General features: G+C 44.8%; 1 protein-coding gene across 11 annotated transcripts in view; it reads left to right on the forward strand.

Annotated features, from left to right (window-relative positions):
* The window catches only part of MTSS1 (MTSS I-BAR domain containing 1), a gene marked incomplete at its 3' end in the record, with an annotated part of 128584 nt that extends 111149 nt beyond the window's left edge, over positions 1-17435 (forward strand). For 2 of the 11 annotated variants that reach the window (XM_080340161.1, XM_080340163.1), the window contains exons 9-14: positions 411-508; positions 2533-2743; positions 10345-10464; positions 13721-13885; positions 14601-14763; positions 16738-17435. In XM_080340161.1, coding sequence (XP_080196287.1) covers positions 411-508; positions 2533-2743; positions 10345-10464; positions 13721-13885; positions 14601-14763; positions 16738-17435 — 1455 coding nt within the window. Of the gene's footprint in view, positions 1-410; positions 509-2532; positions 2744-10344; positions 10465-11441; positions 11637-13720; positions 13886-14600; positions 14764-16737 lie in introns of all 11 variants that reach the window. The other 9 variants (XM_080340158.1, XM_080340159.1, XM_080340162.1 and 6 more) reach the window with 6 other exon arrangements.
* Positions 17436-21483: the final 4048 nt, after the last annotated feature.

The raw sequence follows: 21483 nt of genomic DNA on the forward strand, positions 1-21483 counted from the left end.
TGATGGAGCCTTAACATTTGAACGTTTTTCCATGCTGTCCTTAAGAGGCATAGGAAAATGTGTGTCATTTGATGACTCCAAATAGGACATTTTTCTCCAACCCTGCTGTGTGAACTCAATTTTTTCCATCCCTGGAGACATCCCAGGCCAGGCTGGACAGGGCTCTGAGCAACCTAATCTGGGTGAAGATGTCCCTGCTCATTGCAGGGGGGTTGGACGAGATCTTTAAGTTCCCTTCCAACCCAAACCGTTCTGTGATTCCGTGATAACTCTGGAAGGGAATTGAGACTAGGTCAGCTGGCACCGAGAGTTTGTAGTGGTGGCAAATTTTGCATGACAAGCAGATGCTTTCTGTTAATCGAGGGAAAAAAAATTCCATGTCCTTGATGCTATTGATTATCTTTCATCAGGTAATTTTAGATTTGAAAGGTTCTGATTACAGCTGGTCTTATCAGACTCCTCCATCCTCTCCCAGTACTACCATGTCCAGAAAATCTAGTGTTTGCAGGTAAGTAGCCTGGTAATATTTAATTTTAACCTGTTTGGGGGCAAAGGGAGGCAAGTTCAGGCTGTGGTATGGATTTGTATGCATACTTAAATCTTAAATAACAATTCCTAATGAAATCAGTCCCTTGTGGTCTTTATCTGTTAAAGTGTGTGACTGGGAATATTAAAAAGGATGGGCATGACTGAACAACTTTTGAACTCAAGACAACTTGAAGATGCTTTTGATTCAGTTCTCTTGAATCCATTTCAGATCAAAGAGCAGACTGTACTGATCTAAGCTCTGAGATTGTTCATTCGTAATTTCCTTTTCTGTTTTTCATGTGATGACTTTTTAGATTATTCTAAGTAGCTGTTACTAATCAGTAAGTTAAACTGTTTGAAAAGGAAAAACATCCTTGGCAATTGCCCTATCAGTCTGGTAGATGGAAATGCTTTTTTTGATACAAGTTTTTTTGACTGTTTAATGCTGTCTAATGCTGTCCTGGAATATGTTGAAACACTGGATTCTGTCTATGCTTTCTCCATAAAAACTGTTTTCTCTCATAAAACAGTTTGTTAGCATGTTGCCCCCATACCCTGGTGTCTACATTTACTCTTTCCTTTTACCCAAAAGGAAGATAGCCTCTTGTGTATTCTGCTCAACACCTTTCTAGCCGCTCCTGAATGATTACCTTTTAGTTTGCTTTATGAATAATGTACCACAGGTTCCCTGTGTTTGAGCAAAGTTACTTATAGCATGTCAGAGCAAGTGAACATGACTTCTTCTGTGTACCGACTTGTCTCTGCATGCAGATATATATAAAAAAAGCTGCAGTACTTTTATATATATGTGCGGATACATGCATATTCAGAGCGATGAGCACAGGCTTAAAGATGCAATATCCTGAAGCTGTAAAAGAAAATGGCTAAAAAAAAAAAGAAAGAAAGAAAAAGAAAAGAAGTCCATCGTGTTCCAAATCAATCCTCATCTTCTTGGGCAGTAAAACTTGCATGGTAACAGACTGTTGTGTATGGGTAAAACAAGGCAGAGCTCTTCCTCCCCGGCTCGCAGCCGACTTGTACATCTTCTGCATACGTGGCATTTGAGAGCGGGAGGTGCGGTCCTCCCCAGGTGTCCTGCAGAGCGTCCCTTCCACCAGGCAGCCGAGGTGGGAAGGGAGCTGCCTTCAGGCTGAGGCGTCCTGCCCGTCCTGCTCCGCCACCCCAGCAGGAAACTTCAAAGGCGCCCACGTTGCGGCTGGCGTGTCGTTGCTGTCATTCATGGATACTGGAGATTAAAAACCAATCTCTCTGTTTGCAAAATCAATTATTTTTGTTTTCATGGATATTAATTTGGGGTTTCAGTTCTCTGATGGTCTTTGTTATTGACTAAAGGTGCATACCCAGAGGCTTGACTTCACTCAACATGCCATCACATGCTTTTTTTTCTGGTAGAAAGCTTTCATGTGAGCGAAGCTTGTCCCAGGTACTCTGAAGCGTGGGGCTTTGGTGATGCTTTCAAAAGTCCCACACGTTGGGCTGCTGACTGGCTGCAGCAGCATAACTAGAGGCAGACTTCTAGATGAACCAGGATGCATTTGGACCATCCGCTGGAGATTCCCTTGAAAATTTGGGCCATGGTGCAAATCAGGAATAGGAGAGAGAAGAGCAGCAGAAATTTTTTGTGCAAGTTCTGCGCAAATGCTAAAGAGGGCATGTAGCGATACCTTCATCCCTAACCCGATTTTGAACTCTGAGTGGTTATAGAATTTGATCCTTTGAGTGAAATTCAAGGAAAAACGCCATTTTCTCTCTAGTCGCAAGGGATACTGCAGATGCTTATGGTCCTTTACTGATATATATGTGCATATATATATATATATATATTTAAATTTAATTTGTCAACATTTTTTCTTTCCCGGTTTATGCTGCCTGTTGCTAGAGACATGTGGAATGTTAATTGTACTGTATATGGGTCTCTCCCCACCCCACCCTTGTGTCTTTTCCTCTCCCCTTTCCTTTCTTTGTTCCTTTTGTCTCTCACAGCAGTCTGAACAGCGTTAACAGTAGTGATTCCCGGTCCAGTGGCTCGCACTCGCACTCACCTAGTTCACACTATCGCTATCGCAGCTCCAATCTGCCTCAGCAGGCACCCATGAGGCTGTCCAGTGTGTCCTCCCATGATTCTGGATTCATGTCCCAGGATGCTTTCCAGTCCAAATCGCCATCCCCCATGCCACCAGAAGCACCTAACCAGGTACGTGCAAGCATGAGAACAAAAATCTGAGCGTGAGCTGGACTCTGTAGCTTAGCTCACCTTACACAGAAAGGATCTGGTGTGGTTTTGGGGTGCCTTGGAGTCAGGTTAAGCACTGAGGGTAAGGTTTGTCTCGCTGCGCTTCATCCATCTAAAAGTTAGGCCTGTAGCTGGAGTGAGTTATGCTGCTTTTGCAGTTAGCACTGAAGAAAGGGATGAGTTGTTCTTGGGGCTTTGGTTTTCACTCTGGCCCTGGAGGGAGCCAGACGCCTAAATTTCAGATCCATATAGAAGAGAAAGAGCAAAAAGTCCCACCTTACAGGACAGAATAAATATCCACTTCACCCACTGAGGTTACCAGTTAATACCCTGCACAGACTGCAAGCTGTTAATATCTAGTGGCTGTTTGGTGTCTAATAGACAGATACCAATGCCAGAACGGCCTTATACTGGCGACTTTGGCATCAGAGAGACTACTTTTATTCCTCCCTTGCAAAGGGCCTGGAATACTCAAAATGCCATTAACAGATCATACGAAATTGGTTTTGCCTTTTTTTTGTGACATCCCTTTCTGTGGACAGACTTGCTCTTTCTGACTCTCAATTTGACACCTTGCAGAAATACGGTTTCTGCATGAGAATGAGAGATATTTTTAATTCTTTATGGAACTCATAAGAAATTATAGTTTGTGTAGTCATATATGATAATGTCCTGAACCCAGTCAAACTAAGAAGATTTATCTGTATAAATAAGCAAAACTTTTCTAGAGCATTTTTTGTTGTACAGAAGGATGGTACTACTCTTTTTGTTCATGGCACCATGCCTATAAAAACTAGCCGGCCACCTGCAGGCAGAGCTCTGCTTGCCTCCAACGTGTGTATTTTCCAGCACCTGAATTATCTTTTCTGTGTTATTTTGTTGGGTTTTTTTTAACAAATTACACAGCAACTGCAATATTTTTTAAAACAAGGCCAAACTACCATCTCACATTATAGATCCCATCGTAAACCTTAGTTACAAACTGAAGTGGATGTAACCTCCCGTTTTTGAGTATCACTTATTTTTAATGCATCCCGAGGTTGCTGGAGAAGATTATCTTTTAGTTTAATAAACGTAGTTGCACTCCTTTTTGTGTGTAGGGGAGTAGGTGGTTTTGTAGGCAATGATAACGTCAGTCCTCATAACCAGCAAGCAGCCAACAAATTCAGTGTTAGCGCTTACCAAGTGTCACCAGCACAGTTAAGCTACTCCTGGGCCCCCTTTGTCAGCACACACTCTTTGCAGAACATTTAGTAAATAGCACGCTTAGTGAAGTTTTTAGGGTATCAACCAAAACAACACTAGTTCATTTAGGCTTGGAACATATTCTCAAGAGAAGCTCAACATTTTTTTTTAATATATTTACCTCTTTCATTTTAATAGAAATGCTTTGTTTTCAAATGAATGCATCTTCTGCACTGTCCCCAGTCTGGACACAACAGCATTTTTTTATAGATGGCATCCTGAAGAACTTTGTGCACACTAATAAAATGAATGTTTTGTTTAGATTGGCTATGGCTAACCTAAGTGAAATGCAAAAAAAAAGTAAATGAGCAATAATAAAGTAAACTGGAATAGTAACAAGGTAAGGAAGTTGACTTTTAAGATACGTGCATCAGTTACACATGCTAGCATCATCTTTGGTTTTCATAGTATCCACTGCACCTGCATAAAAGGGTGGTTAATCCACATGATGATGCTACGTTTGCAGATGAGGATGTAACTTTGCAATTGCCCTTAGCATGGAAAAACCCAATGCCTCTCTCTGCAAGTTCCCCTGTTGAGCAGGGGAGAGAACTTAGGCTGGGATCAGCTGGCAGAACATCCTGAGAGCTGATGGGAGTCGTGCTGATTTACACCAGCTAAGTTCGTACGCTTGCACTTCATTTTAGAAACTGTCCATAAAGTTGCAAACTGATCCAAGCATCACTTGAGCTGTAGAAGGCTGCAGCCATGCGGCATTGACTTGACAAATGTAGTGTGTTGGTACAAGAAGTAGGTATGTGCTCTGTATGTCTCTAGTTCTGTGTACCTTTACGCAGAGGAAAAGGTAACAGATCATTGCCTGGCCGCTTCATCTCTGCTTAAGTGTCTTGCTTCGTTACGTTCAGCACTAAGTAAATTGTGTGTGTTGTGCTGACGTCTAATTGTGATTGCGAGCTTAGCGAGAAGCTGTTCGATTCGCAGCATTATTTCGTGTTGTGTGTCCCTAACCAACTGACAGATCTGCCCTGCGGTGCGGTGCTTTTGGGGCTGGGTGGAGGGTGGGGAGGAGCAGCCATAGCGGCTGCTGGTTGTAAACACTGGTGTCATTGTTGGTAGCAGTGGTGCTCCAAAAGCAGAAACACAAGCTCCGGACTCAACAAAGGAAATTAAAAGCCATATATCTTGGGCAGGTGGACAGTTTGCTGATGTTTGCTAGCTGCATGCTGTGGCATCTACTTGGGCAACAAAGCCCATTTTCTTTTAAAAATGGATTTTAGAATAGAAAGTGGAAGGGAACTATATAAAATTCCCATATTATGGGAATGAGAGTGTATGAGCTATGTGAAGCTTTTGTGCTCTCACCTAGATTTTAGACAAGCGTCACGGAAAATTAAACTGAATTTATTTAGAATCACAGATGGGGAAAAAACTATTAAGTGAGGAATAAGCAGAGATTTAAACAAGATACAGAGGAGAGATGACTGGCAAAATGAAGACTGTTTTTCAGCCAATAGTTGCTGAGTAGTAAGTCTTACAGTCATTACACTCTGCATAGAAGATAGGAAGAAGAGAAATTGTAAAATGAGACTGTGCCCTGACACCGGTCTAGTATGATCTGTTTTCTGTAGCATTGCTGTTAACATCACTGGGAGTAAACGTGTTAGCCTGTAACAGATGTGGAAAGGTCACTGTGAAATGCTTTAATCTTAATTAAACAAGCACATTTGCGTATAGCTGATCAGCTGGAAAAGCATCACAGGTCTCTTTTCTGGCGTGAGACAGTTTCTGTAAATGCCAGATTTGAGGTCAGGCCTGGGCAGCATTGCCCATGGCACGTACTGACAACAGCCAAAGCCCTTTCAGCACCGAGCTCCTGGATGGACACGGAGCCTGCACGGTGCTGCCAAACCCACACGTTGCCATGGGCAGTGGGCAAAGTGAGGTCTGGGGGCGTTTGTGATCGATGTGGTAGTAGTGTGGTTCTGTTTGATTTAGGGGGATGATAACAGAGGGATCCAGTGGACTTGGAGTGAATGTGCATGGGGGAAGCAATTATACAGTTGGATTTTAGGGGCTGCTTATGACTTTGTGAGGATGAAAGCAATGGGAGAGAAAGAAGCAGATGAAGAAGAGAAAAAAAAAATGTTGACATGCTGTCAAACGCCAAAGGGCTAAGTCTTTATTGTTGGAATATTCTGGAAATCGCCTTCTGTAAACAGTGACGTAGAGGGGAAATTGAATGTGAACTGCTTCTGCATATACAGATAGATAAACAAACAGGAAAGATTCTGCTTTTGAGGAAACTCTATTGCTTGAAATAGCTTGAAGTTAGAATAGGGGGAATAGATTGTTACAACTCTTCGGTTTTCCATGTAAATTAAGAAATGCTCCCAAATCTGACCTTAAAAACAAAACAAGACGAAAATTTAAAAAAGAAGAAAACCAAAACAAAACAACCTGAAGTGCATCTGTAAATTATCACTTTCTCCTAAACTTCCTTTTTTAAGTTAGGTTTCCCAGCAGTTTGTCCCTGACTAGAGAAAAGGGTCAGTAGAGACTTGTTCCTGGAAGTGAGACAAATTGAGGAGGTGACCTTGAGTCCCTGTGCGAAGCTGTTTGAAAGGTAATGGAGACATCTGCCACCACCTGTAGAGGGATGTTGGACCAAGCTCTTGGTCAGGATTTGGCCTCCTGGGAAAGCCTTGCCCCGGAAGCGCCGTCTAGTTGAGGAAGGGAAGGGTTTAAGAAAGGAATACTGTGTTTGAATGGAAAATGTAACAACAAAGGCTGCAGGTAATCCAGGATGACTGTAGTTCTTTTATAGGTTAGTAGGACAACAGATGGGAAATATAATAATACAGTCCACTAGCCCAAAATACAGCTTTATATATATATATATATATATGTATATATCCTTGCTGGAATTTGTACATACTACACCAAGCAGTGGAACACTATCTAAGAACAATGTCTGAGAGACCAGATACCAAGTTAGATGTGTATAACATACATTTGAGTTGTTAATGTGCAGAGCACAGTTTTAGCTCTCTGCTAATGGAACTGTTAACTTCCAGCTTTTTCTCAGAAGAAATTATTTGAGAGCAAAGCAAAACCACCATTATCGCAACTGTGGGGGAAAAATAATGATCTCCCAGGGTTAAAATAGCTAAAATGAAGTAATTTTAAAAATGACTCAAACTAAGCCATCATTTTAAAAAACAATTGACTAAAAAAAGTTGAAAGATCCAGTAGTTAAATGTTTCCTCCATGGGCTGTGCGTAACAATTGCTGTGCTCAGTGCGTATTGGTGAGGGCGCAGCTCCCACAGGCACTCAGAACCGTGGAGACTTTCTGCCCAAGCAGTTTCTGTTCCCAGCCCCTCATGTGCTTTCTGCTAAAAGCTGAAGGGGGGGTCTCTGCTTCCTCACCAGGGTCCAACCGCTCAGGTCTGTTTGTGCCATCTGGCCCAGGCTGCCTTGGATCTGCTGCCGCTCGCCTTTTCTTCACACTTTTCCTTCAGGAGTTCGGGATTCTTCTGCCTTCCTGTCCAGCGTTTTCTCACTGCTGTAATCAATCCTTTTTTAGCAAGACCAGAGACTCCCCTTCCCTGTGCCATGCAAGTTTCTGAAGACCAGGAGACCTTGTTTCCCTCCCACCACCTCTTCCATGTCCTTAGGCAACCAGGGTGTTTTCCCCATGGCATCTTGGTTCTTCCTTTGCCTGCTGAAAATGCCCACACTGGGTTAGTGAGAGAGTCTTTGCTTCCATCTTTTTCTTTCACCTTGGACTCACTTTATAGCAAAACTAAGTTGACCACTTCTGTTCTTTTTTTTCTGCATATGCCAAGTAAATGGAACAATTCTTTGCATCTTCACAATTTGCATTTTCCGCCTTTTCCGTCTGTTTGTTACATTCAGCTCGGTTGCTGATAAACCTCATTTATGACCCGTTTCTTCCATTACTTGACACAATCTCATGAAGTTTCTGGCATGTAAATAGGACTAGTCTATCAGGTGTAAACTCCAAATTCTCACTTGTCATCTTTGGGCCACCTGCGGAAAACAAGGTGGCACGATACTGTATTTGGAACTGAGACCCTTCACTGTCTGTCCTGCCACTTGCAGAGCATGCAGACCCAGGAGAGTGTTTCAGGCCATAAGGATGAGGTTAGAAAGCACTTTCTGAAATTACTTTTTTTACTCTTTTATTATTTCTTTTTACTGGCCAAAATGTAACGCTACTGTGAGTGTTCTTAAAGGGCTTCTCAAACAGTTTATTTTACTGAGCCACCTGGAATGTCAGGTAGAACTCTGGAGTTTTAGTGCAAAAGCTTATTTTCTTTAATGTATTTTTCTATAAGGGTAGAAGAACTAGGCTCATCTCCATTTGGTGTACTGTAGTTATGTCTGATGGCAGAGTCAACTGCAGCTCATGTTTGTCGTTATTCTTATTTTTAAAGGTTTTTCTCCTGTAAAGGGAGTTGCATTAAATCAAGAATGTGACAGGTACCACAAAACACCAAGCCACTGCATCATCTAGTACCCCACTGTATACTTTTCACTTCTCTCCTTAACAGCTGTAGTTGTACTTTCTTCTGATCTTATGTTCACCTCAAGTCTTGCTGCACTTTGAATACAAGCCTTGTCAGCTGAGCTTACTTGTCCCCTAAACACATTTGACAGGTCACCCGCAGGTCTGATCCCATGTCAGCACAAGGTGGGATGTATGTTATTTCTATAAAATAATCCACCATGTGATATGCCTTTTTTTTTTCTAAAACAGGCTTTGCAAGATTTCATTTAAATCCCCCGTTTGCTAATAAGCTCCGGAAGCTGGTATTGCATTGGCTTCTCAACAGCCCAAACATCTTCACCAAAATCCGTGTGGTGATGTTGTCTCATCTCAGGAGGCCGACATCTCTTTTTATGTAGGCTATTCTTTATACATTCTTTATATGTAGCCTCTGGTGAGCAGTGAGACAGCTTCTGGGTGTTAGTAGTAATTCCTCTACAGTGCTTCTTATCCTGCTGTCTTTTTATTGCAAACTCACCGTAAAATCTCATCTAAAGTTAACTGACAAAATTTTATCTCGGATTAGATTTCCCTTCCTCTTCTGAGGCTTTGCTGCACAAACTTGATACAAGAGCTCATTTCTGGAAATCTCAGCCATTCTCTCTGCGGTCATACAATAAAATGCCAGGGATATCCTTAGAGGGATTTGCTTCACGGGACTTGGAGTACCAAAGGATGAATTATTCTTGCTGTCTTCCTGACAGTGAATAGAACTCAGAACTACCCCGACAACTTGACCATTTCAAAGCACTCGGTGGGACCTGCACGCACACCCCTGCTGAGGGGGATGCCACTTTCAAGGAGGTGTATAATGATGTTGTACGTGATAAAATGGTCCACGGGATTATTCACCTTGGGCTGCCTGTGGGTGAATTAGATGCTGTCGTAGAGGCCTTAGAGCAGCGAATGTACAGAAAGACGTGCTGGAAATCGGAAGAGAAGTTGCTAGCTAGGAGCTAAATGTTTGAGATGTTCGATGGACACTCTGTGTCATGCATTTTCCTTCCCTCTCCATCCAAGCCCCTGCTATTTTCTGTCTCTGCTGTTGAGAGGGGGTGGGTGGCAAGCACATGCCACCGTTGATGCCCTCAGCAGAGAACAGACCTTCATAGTGGCTGCTGGGCAGAAAAGCGTGAGTCGGAGTGCTCTTGGTGTATGCATACTACCCACAGAGGCACATGCATACAGATAGCGCACTTTGGAACCCTCCAGCTTTGGTAAGTATCACTTATTTCTCTGTTCCGTAATATTTGAACTCAGATGAGCTTTTCACAAGCACTTTTGCAGATCAGAATATCTGAGAACTTGTGACATTTGCTGCTCCGTGTTTTAGATCTAAACGCTGTGTCTTTGAAGTACTGATGATCTGCTTTTCTGTAGAGATCACTTGTCTCAGTATATTGCACGTTTGGACCGTAGGTGCTCTCAGCTCTCTCAGCTTCTTGCTCTGAGACAGCTAACACAATCGAGACGCTGAAATTGCGATGAGGAGTTGAGATCGCTGCCTCCAGTCCCTCATTCGCAAGCAGCGCGGCAAGTTCTCGCATTAAGCAAATGGCTTATTTTGTTTCTCACAGATTTGCTGAACGTTAGCAATGGTTTTGAGCAGTTTCTAATTGATTTGTAAAAGCCTAACCCTTTGCTTCTCTCATCCTTCCCTCTCTCCTGTGTGTGTCTCTGTGTATGTGCTTTTTGTACTTTTGTTTGTTTGTGTTTTTTATTATTATTATTTTTGGTGGCTTGTGTACCCTTTCCCTGCGTTGCGATGCTGTTTTACGCTGCAGAATTCGTCCAGCTCTGCCTCTTCAGAAGCCTCTGAAACCTGCCAGTCAGTGAGCGAGTGCAGTTCCCCCACCTCAGTCAGCTCAGGCTCCACCATGGGGGCTTGGGCCTCCACAGATAAGGTGAAAAACTTCATCTCAAAGACATACAAACCTACTAGCTCATTATCCAAACCCAGCAGCATTTGGACAAAAAAACCCTGTGCATGGGACGCAGCCAGGATTCCTCTCTGTGAAGATGAGAATAGGAACTGTTGCACACTCCTTTAGAATCTGTTTGACAGGAACACTTTTAAACTAGCTGCTAGGGGGAAGCTACAAATTGGGCATTTTACAGAGGTAACGCTCATTGCCTTTTCTACTCAAAGAGCTTGTGGAACGCTGCCCAAACCCAGCTGGTTGCCTGACAAAGAGCATCTTGCCCAGGCTGAACTGTTTGTGGCTTCTCCCCTCTCTCCCATTAGGTAGCACACGGTACACTGGGCAATTGGGGTTTGGTTTTGACCAAAACAAAAAGGAAAACAAAACACTCCTAAATTACGGGGGATACACACTGAATCGGGGGAGGAAGTGGTAGCGGTCTCCATTCTCATCTGGTAAATCCTTGCTGTTGGTTTTTTTCTTTCTTCTTTTTATTTCTTCCATATCATCACGCAGCCAGAACACGTCATGGTCGAAGGCTGGATGCTTTTCCTCTCTGTCCAGCTACGTAGAATAAACGCCACCAATGCAAACGGCTTCGCTATTGGCAATGTTTTGTTTCTATGTCCGCAGTCCGCTGGGTACATAAACTGTGAAGGCTTTTTCACAGAGTGCTGCTTTTGTGGACAGAAGGCAAAGCTGCTCAGCCTGGAGACAATGACTGAATTCATGTCTGAAATTTGTTATACCAAATAACAATTTTCAAGCAATCTCACTTCTGAACCAAGCATTGTATCGATTTTCTGTTGTTTATTTGCAGCAAAGCTAAGAGTTTTCTTTCTTTTGTTTTAAGATGCAGAAGTTTTCTCCCTAGAGCATCAGAGTTGCAGTATATTTTCATATTCATTCTGTTTATATTAATTTCTCTGTTTTTGTTTGTTTATTTGTTTCGTTTCCAGTTGTCTAATGGGTTTTATCACTGTAGTTTATCAAGTGACCCATCCGTAGCTTCAGTTGGTGCAGGTCCTTTCCCTCATTTCCCGCCTGTCTCCCGCGCGTGGACTCGGGCTCCCTCAGCCCTCCTTCCAGACTACGCTCATTATTACACCATTGGGCCAGGCATGTTACCATCATCTAAGATCCCTAGCTGGAAGGTTTGTGTTCCTTTTGTTGTGGCAGTCCTCACCTCCTCATACCAACAGTGTGCGCACGGCGGTTGTTGCTACCTTTCGATCCATGTAATTACTTGTTGATTTGTTTAATATCACTCTGAATGGGCACTGCATGGTGATAATCAGGGAGCTAAAAATCCGCTGGTGGATATTTCTGAATGACCTTGTCTATTCTGACACTGCCTAAAACATATCAGAGCTGACAACACCTAGGGAGGAAGGAACAGTTTAACTCTGGAGCGTGGGTGAAAGCACTCTGGGCTCTATTCAGCAAGAAAAGAGCTTGTTTAGCACCGTCAGAGCGCTCGCTTGAGCAGGGCAGTGCAGCCCGGGCATCCCGAGGGGTGGTGAAACCACCCCTGGAAGGACACGATGTTCTCCCTGCGGCGGCTGAGCTTGGCCCCAGCTGGGCCTTGGGCAGCATGCTCTTGTAGATCTAGCTGGAGTGGTTTAAGAAGGTGCTTGTCACCAAGTGAACCCAAGTGGTGACTAAAGTCCTGGCTTTACTGGCATAGCCTGGAAGTGCTCCCACAGCTTATTTTGTTCTCCTGGCCGAGACCACTGAAAAAGTCAGGGCGCAGGAACTTCTTTGAGTTGCTCCAGCTGGATCTGCAGGGATCTTTCTTGGCATCAAAACGTCTCTGCTGTGCCAGAGCCTTGACTCTCATCCCTGCCAGGTGGTTCCCCTGGGGAGGTTCTGCCCCTGGAGCAAGGTGAGAAAGGTCTCTTGGCTGTTGCCATGAATCTTCCCAAAGCTGATATACAGTTGATAGTATCTGTGCAGGTCTGAGATGCCTGTGGACGGTTATATGATCCTGCATATGCACCATGGGACCTTCTTATACATGTAAATTGAGATACCTTGTTACAGATCCCCCTCATCTCTCTCTCCAGCAGCTGGAGACTGTTGAGACATACACGGGGTGGCCACTGTGGTCCTGGGGGTTCAGCATCATTAGTTGTGTCTGTGCTAGCAGCACTTTGCCAGTGTATTTTACAGCAAAACAGAGCAGAGGCACAGCTGTTCGGGCAAAGCAGAGTTCTGTATGTGCTAATAAAACCAAAACACCTGTCTGCACAAGGGGCTTCTTGTCAGTACAGCTGCCGTGCCCTTCTCATACCTTGGACTGAGACACGTGCCAGTAAAAATCTATAGTGTGGTCTTAGCCCATCATTAATTATTGGCCAGAAGGTTGTGCAGAGGCTGCCCAGCAGCAGCTGCTGCCAGCAATGGAGTGTGTGGCTCGTTCTCACACACAAATTGTTTATTTTTAAAGCACCCAATATCTTGGTGAAGGAAAACTCTGTCAGGAGTGGGTCACCCCTGCAGCAGCTCGTATCTGGGGAGCTGCTGCTTAGCAGAGGTTCTGCGTCCCAGCACAGGTCACTGATCAGTCCTGCTCTTTGTGCAGCGTGTGGTTCCTGGGCACCCTCAGGACTTTGCTTAATAGAGCCCTGAGTGAACATTGCCCTCGTGGCCTGAGGAGTTTCTGTTTCTAACTTAGCAGCAGTAATTCAGAGTGAAGTTAGTCATCATTATTATAAACTAGATTGCAGCTAGTAAGCAAACTGAGATTACTCAGAGTGACTTGCTCCTCTGATGTGTATCAAAAATCTGTTCAAGCCTAATTTTTCAGAATTGAAGATGTGCATAACAGCACATAATGCTAGAACTTGTGTACATCCAGAAGTTACATTGCTGATTGAACATTTATGTATATTTTCTGCTCTGTGTTAGTGATTTTTGCATTTGAATTTCTGAAAATATAGGCTTTAACACAACAATTTCATTTAGAGAAAACGATAGTATTAAAATGTTAAATATCTTCATATAAGAACACTTAGGTAGAATACAAAATTTAGATTCCCTTTCATAAAGGAGATAGGTTTTATAAGGAAAGATTTTTAATATCCTCAAAATTAATTTATTTCTGGGGCCTTATTCACAAAGGCATATCCAGTTTGATACATAATTGTTCCATTAAAATTCCCCTTTTGCATAGTTTTACATGTAATTAAAGCACGATTACTGATGAAAGCAATCATTAACGAGCGCATTTCCTTAGGACTGGGCCAAACCAGGCCCATATGATCAACCGATGGTGAACACGTTGCAACGTCGCAAAGAAAAGCGCGACCCAGATGTCAATGGAGGAGCTCAGAGCGGAGCAGCCGTGGCCCCCGAGGAGGCCCAGAGACCTCGGAGCATGACGGTGTCAGCGGCTGCAAGGGTGAGGCTCTAATTTCAAATACACTATTTGGGGCAAAGGAAGTGGATGCGCCAGCTCCTGCCGGCGCTTTTTGATGTACTTGGTGTTGACACGTGTTTATCTGAGAAGCATTGGTGTGGTCAGTGGAAATAGCGTGGGCATGGCAGAGCTGGGTCTGTGCAGCCTGGAGAAGAGAAGCTGAGAGGGGATCTTTATAAATATCTCAAGGGTGGGTGTCAAGAAGATGGACCAGACTCTTCTCAGTGGTGCCCAGCGATAGGATGAGGGACAACAGGCACAGACTGAAGCACAGGAGGTTCCATCTGAATAAGAGGAGAAAACCTCTTTGCTCTGAGGCTGCCAGAGCCTGGACCAGGCTGCCCAGAGAGGCTGTGGAGTCTCCTTCTCTGGAGACATTCAAACCCGCCTGGACACATTCCTGTGTGATCTGCTCTGGTGAACCTGCTTTAGCAGGTGGGTTGGACTGGATGATCTCCAAAGGTCTCTTCCAACCCGAACCATTCTGAGGTTCTGCGAATATACCATTGGGTGTTGGCATTTGCAGAGCAGCGGCATCCAAAGAAGTGTATGTTTCTAAGCCCTAGTAAATGGTTGGATGTGATCCTGGTGGGTTCTGATGTTGACAAGCTCTGCTTGGGAGGAGAGACAGCTAAAAGTCAGTGAAGATTGACTAACCCTTCTAGACGTAACCAGTCTCTTTCCCATGTGTTACCAGCAGGGTGAGGAGATGGAGGCCTGTGAGGAGCTGGCGCTCGCTCTGACGAGAGGGCTGCAGCTGGACACCCAGAGGAGCAGCCGGGATTCCTTGCAGTGCTCCAGCGGCTACAGCACCCAGACCACAACTCCGTGCTGTTCCGAGGACACAATCCCATCTCAAGGTACCCATCCAGGAGATGTTCTTTCTCAGAGCATTCCCAGCCTGGCCGCTCACCCTGCGGTGCCAAGGAGCTCTATCCCAGCAGCTGTTGCTCACTGGCTTCGTAGTCGGCTGGGGAGAAAGGAGTGAATGTTGTGAAGTTTTTTCCAGCTTGGAATGCAGCCTGGATTTATTAACTAAATAGAAATGTGGATCACTGCACAGCATGCTGAATATTTTCTTGTGCATTATTAGAATGAGTTTTAGCTTAAGGATGCTACCATTTTAAAGAAGATGCCAGAGTTAATGGGTTAAGTGGATTGACACTGGTCTTGCATCACACACTTCTTGTGGCAGCAGTGTCCTTTCTGAGCTATTGTCTTAGCAAATACCACCTCATGAGCTTTGCTTTCTCACTCTGTCAGTACTCTGAATCTGCTCTGGGTTTCCCTTTGTGACCTTTTATTTCCTACCTAAGCAGAAATTTTGTAACTGGAGAAAGAATCCATTGGAGACCTCAGCTTGGGCAACCTGGGGAGCTGCAGTTGGGTTTTGTACCGTGTTTCAGAACCAGAGTTTGGTGTTTGCAGTTCAGCAGCCGCGTTGTTTGCTCAGCTGAGGTGGACCCTGCTGTGCGATCACAGGAGGCAGCAGGGCTTGCGCAGGGCCTGGCTTGGCTCAGCAGTTACGCAGAAAGGAAGGAACCCAATGCAGCTATTAAAGCTGAGGCTGAGTTTTCAGAGCTGACAGCTGGGATTTACATTGTTTGCAAACTGAGCGGATTTGCTGCTGAAATCACTGATACACAGTCCCCTGAGCCCCGCATTGCTTAGTCTGAAGTACACATCTGAGTCACTGACTGTTTTAAGTATTTGTATATACAAGTGGTAGCATATGGCTTGCAGGATGCTGGTGTCGGTATCTTAATGTTGGCAACAAACACTGAGTCTTCGTTACTTAATTAGTTATTCTCAGAGAAGGTACTGAGTGCATACAGTTCTCGTTCTCTTTCACAAGTGCTCTGGGCACCCTGCAGTTTAGGTTTGATCTGCTGCAGTGCTGCCCTCAGCCACACTGAGAGTCCTGGTCACAGTATCTCAGGCTTCCTTCCTTCCTTCGAGAAGTGAAAGTGTAGAGTCCTGCATCTGGGCAGGAACAACCCCAGGTTCCAGTATAGGTTGGGAAATTACATATTAGAGAGCAGTGTAGGGGAAAGGGACCCGAGGGTCCTGGTGGACAACAGGATGACCATGAGCCAGCACTGTGCCCTTGTGGCCAGGAAGGCCAATGGCATCCTGGGGTATATTAGAAGGGGGGTGGTTAGTAGGTCGAGAGAGGTTCTCCTTCCCCTCTTCTCTGCCCTGGTGAGACCACATCTGGAATATTGTGTCCAGTTCTGGCCCCTCAGTTCCAGCAGGACAGGGAACTGCTGGAGAGAGTCCAGCGCAGGGCAACAAAGATGATTAAGGGAGTGGAGCATCTCCCTTATGAGGAAAGGCTGAGGGAGCTGGGGCTCTTTAGTTTGGAGGAGACTGAGGGGTGACCTTATCAATATTTATAAATATATAAAGGGTGAGTGCCATGTGGATGGAGCCAGGCTCTTCTCGGTGACAACCAATGGTAGGACAAGGGGTAATGGGATCAAGCTGGAACACAAGAGGTTCCACTTAAATGTGAGAAAAAACTTCTTCTCAGTGCGGGTGACAGACACTGGAACAGGCAGCCCGGGGGGTTGTGGAGTCTCCTTCTCTGGAGACATTCAAACCCGCCTGGACATGTTCCTGTGTGACCTCACCTTGGCGTTCCTGCTCCAGCAGGGGGATTGGACTAGATGATCGTTTGAGGTCCCTTCCAATCCCAAACATACTGTGATACTGTGAAACCTCTCTTAGTTGCTGTTGATCTCCTGGCTTTTCTGGTTATAAACACTTCAGACTTACTGACATGACTCAGCTGCCTTCTCCAGCTTGTTCCTAACTCTGTCTTTTGGCATCAGTTTCAGATTATGATTATTTCTCTGTGAGTGGTGACCAGGAGGCAGAGCAACAAGAGTTTGACAAATCCTCCACCATCCCAAGAAACAGCGACATTAGCCAGTCCTATCGCAGAATGTTTCAAACCAAGCGTCCTGCTTCCACCGCAGGTCTGCCGACCACGCTTGGACCGGTCATAGTCACCCCCGGCGTCGCCACCATCAGACGGACGCCTTCGACCAAGCCTTCGGTCCGGCGCGGCACCATCGGGGGAGGTCCGATCCCCATCAAGACGCCGGTGATTCCTGTCAAAACACCAACTGTCCCTGACATCCCGGGGGGGCTGCCCGGCGCCCTCGCTGGGACGGAAGAATGTCCCGAGCAAAGTCCTGAGTCTCCAGCAGCAGGGGATGGCGGGCAGGCTGTCCCCAGCATGCCCTCGTCCTCGTGGAGCGGCCAAGCGTCCGTCAACCCTCCGGCGTCGAGCCAGAAACTGGGTGGTGCGGAGGAGCAGAGGCAAGCGGCTCCCGAGGGCGAGGGCGAGGAGGGCGAGCGGGACGGGGCCGGCGCCCTCGCGCCCCTGGGCCAGCCCGAGCTCGACCCCGCCGAGCTGAGTCCCGGGGACGTCCCGCAAGGCGAAGATATGCTGAACGCCATTCGGCGCGGCGTCAAGCTGAAGAAGACGACCACGAACGATCGCTCAGCACCACGGATCTCCTAGGAGCCGAGGAGCTGCCGGAGTACTCGCCGCCGAGAAGGAACTGTGAGGAAACTAATTTGTCTCTATCCATTCCAATCTGTAATCAATGAATTTTTTTAAGATACTCGGTGACAGACAGTCTGAAAGTACTCTGCAAGAGAAAACAAGGTGAAAGAGCGTAGTAAGACATCATTTTCACTGGTGTTTTAATTTGTAAATATCAATGATTTTGTTTCTGCATTTTTTTGATCTAAGTTACACTTTTAATTTTTTCTGAAGGTGCCAAATCCCATTTACCTTTTTTATAACTCTCTTTGTAAAGTTTTAAATCATAGGAGAAAAAAAAAAATGTCGCGTAGTTAACTTCAGCAAAGGGATTTAACGAAAATCTGGCTTTTTTGCAAGCTTTTGTAGAGCGCCTTGTAGTAGTGAGGTTAAAAACCAGAACAATGGGACTTATTTTAAAGTTTAAGTCGAGCTGTAAGGAACGGATCCTCGTTTAAGTATTATTGAAAACAAAAAGCTTGAAAAGCAGGAGTAAAAATCGACAATAAAAGCAATATATAATGCAAGGAAGAAACCTGCAGTTGGTAGAGTATTTGGGGGGGTAGTGGGGGGAGGGAGATGCCATCAACATAGCAGATGCTGTTGCACAAAAGTAGCCTAGTAGGATTAATTACTAGTAGCTTCATGGTAAATGCATCCGAATAAGCCATACTGGATTGCAGTGTTCTGTTTCTGTTGGGTGTTTTAAAGACTGGGGTTTTTCCACGTTTCTTTGGTTGACTGCACAGCAACAACTCTCAGTCACATGCATGCAGCCTGAACTGTGTGGGCTTGGTGCTTCCACCTTCACGTTTTGTTCCACTCATCCTCTCAGCGCATACAAACCAAGGACGACAGGCTTAAGGCAGTTCCAAATGTGAAAACATTTTTAAAATGCAAGCAGGGAGTTCTTAGATATTATCAAAATGCCTTTTTGTGACTGTGCCCAGCAGGCTGGGCACCTTGGGAAGCCCAAATATTTTGAGAAAACATTTCACAATTTGACAGGTGTGTAACCAGCTTGTGATCTAACAAACTGCGAATGTTTCTTTCCAATACAGGGGCTTGTTTTTCTTAACTTCTTTTAAATGGCAGTTGATTGGCTTTTCTTAAATACCGAAAAGAAGGGGGCGAAGGGCGGGGGGTGGGGAGGGATACTGGGGTTTTGATAATACCGGGAGCCTCACCACTATATTCTCTTTTTTTGTACTTTAAGTCGTGTTTTTTGGAACGCTGTTGATAGAATTATTAAGAGTGGAGTTTTTTCCTTAAAGTAAAAGTAAGTTATTGCTGCAATACCCATCTCCTGAAGCTGATAGAAATGTGCAGGCCCCAGGGCGCTCCCGAGGGACCCGACGCATTCGGGATTGCCTGAAAACGCACCGAATAAGGCATAAAAGGGGCTGGTTTCCACCACGCACTCTGCAGATTTCTGTTGGCTCTGGACTTGCCTACATAACCTCTTATGCTTTAATACATAACTGCATTGGATGTGAAACTTCTAGTAACTGTGTAGTCACTGTGTTCTATATAACATTTTACACTGCTGTGGTTGATAACCTTTATTTTTTTGTTATGGCTTAAAAGCAAAAAAAAAAGGCATGATTTGTAGAAAATATTAAACCTTCCTTTCTTTGAAAAACAAGCTCCTTATTACAGAATATAATAAACAGTAGTGCCTGTGGTGTAGCCCACCAATCTTGATACGGTAGCTGATGCATTGTGCAAATGAGGCTTTGAGATGGTTTTTGCATAAACAAAAACTGCTAGGAGATAATCTCAATAGTTAAAAGTGTTATTTAAACCTTTGAAATAAATGGATGTAACTGTACCTGAGTACAGCTTTTCACTTGTTTAGTTCTTAAACGTTAGTATAATCAGTAAAATTTAATATAAAATGTTGCCAAATTCAATGTAGAAAGAATGTGACAAAACACTTTGGATAGTTCTATTGTTTGTGTTTTTGCATATTGTAAAAGCAGTGTCACAGCTAAAAGATAAAATGTTTCTAATGGTAAATTATTGTGGTTTAGTTGCTAGTTTGTACTGAGAGTTGACCTCTCCCTGTGCAGTTTTTTGTTCTAAACTGGTATAAATAATTGCTGTAAGTGTGTCTCCCTTTACATTGTAATGATTGCTTAAGCCTACATTATAAATAAAGAACTGCTGGAAAACTTCTGTATTTCAGTTCTTAAAAGACTTTATGCTTCCAGAGCTCCAGGTATCCATGGTGTCCTTCATCAGACTTAGGAAGATCACACAGGTTCAGCCTCTAACAGAAGCAAAGGAGAATTAACAAATAAGTAAATGAAATGAAGTCACATCCAGCTGTGTTTTACTGGTGTGCACTGAAAGCGCAGTAGCAGAGCAAAGCTGCAGCACTGATGATCACAGGATCTCTTATGAGGAAGGACTCAGAGAGCTGGGGCTGTGCAGCCTTGAGAAGCTGAGAGGGGATCTTATCGATGTTTATAAATATCTCAAAGGTGGGTGTCAAGATGGGACCAGACTCCTGTCAGTGGTGCCCAATGACAGGATGAGGGGCAACAGGCACAGACTGAAGCACAGGATGTTCCATCTGAACATGAGGAGAACAGCTTTACTTTGAGGTGCCAGAGCCCTAGAACAGGCTGCCCAGGGAGGTTGTGGAGTCTCCTTCTCTGGAGACATTCAAACCCACCTGGACACATTCCTGTGTGATCTGCTCTGGTGAACCTGCTTTAGCAGGTGGGATGGATGATCTCCAGAGGTCCCTTCCGACCCCAACCATTCTGTGATTCTGTGATAGAATGGTTGGGGTCAGAAGGGACCTTCAAAGCTCATCCAGTCCAACCCCCCTGCCATGAGCAGGGACATCTTCACCCAGATCAGGTTGCTCAGAGCCCCGAGAAGCAAAGCACGGGGCAGGGAAGCACCTTTTGGGGGAAGGTGAGGTGCAGGAAGGGGAGACAGTTTTTGTCAATTCACGTGCTGCTGCTGCCCCTGGATTAACAGGCAGAAAAGCGAGCCAGCTGCTTGGGAAGATGGGAATTACCACAGTGGAATACAAAGTTGTCTTTTCTTTTTTGTAGTTTGTGGGGTTTTTTTAAAAATTCAGGCATGTTTTAGCATGTTGGCTTACGGGAGAGGAACATGTACAATTTCCAAAAACCAGCCAGATTAAAGCCTTTCTTATACCCAAGCTAAATACGTTTAGTTTTTAAAGCAGCTGAAGTTGGTGCCTTTGCCATCTCAGTTTGAGTTGGCATTTATAGGAAAATTAAGCCTTGGGTTTAAATACGGTACAAAGAGCTTCTGTAGAAATCAGATTAGGTAACCCAAATCACCTCTTTTCTAGCCCTAAAAATACAAGAGCAGAAGAGCCAGGAAGGTTTCCCTATGAGCTCTGCCAGGCAGCCCTATCCCACCTACTCTTACTGGCAGGTTAGGGGACTAGTTAGCAAAATTTCCTTTGTCTTACACAGCCGCTTTGGGAAGGTGGTTGGAAGCAGCTTCCACACTTGGTTCATCATACAGTGGGTGCCAGAGCTGTTCATGATCCATGAATGCGCACACAAGAGCCACGTTCCTCCGCAGGAGCTCTGTAGTTACCTAGGAGTAAGTTTACATGGGGATGAACTTGGTTCTGCTCTACAGCAACATTATCCACAACGGGGGGACACGTGCCAATGTAAGGAAGGTTTATGTCTTGTGAGATTCAATACCTTGGTGAAAAATGCAGCCAAAAGGCAAACGAGGTGGGGAGGGAAGGCAAGATGTCCTTCGCCCCTAAGCAGCGTTAGAAATACCCTCACTCCAGGAGCAACCAAATCCCAGCTGTAGCACAAACACAAACCACCATGCCTGTATTTAGTGCCTGACCCCAAGTTATCAGGCTCATGGAAATATTGTTTATTAATTTTCATCAACTCTCTCTAGGCCTCCGCTCCCTCTCCCCTTTCCCCACAATGGGACTCAGGCTCTCACCACACCGCATCACTCTCAGCTTGGTCGCTTCTTGTTTGAGCCAGCCCCCAGTGAAGCC

The sequence above is a fragment of the Nesoenas mayeri genome (assembly GCF_963082525.1).
Source record: "Nesoenas mayeri genome assembly, chromosome: 2".
In the NCBI taxonomy this organism is placed as follows: domain Eukaryota; kingdom Metazoa; phylum Chordata; class Aves; order Columbiformes; family Columbidae; genus Nesoenas; species Nesoenas mayeri.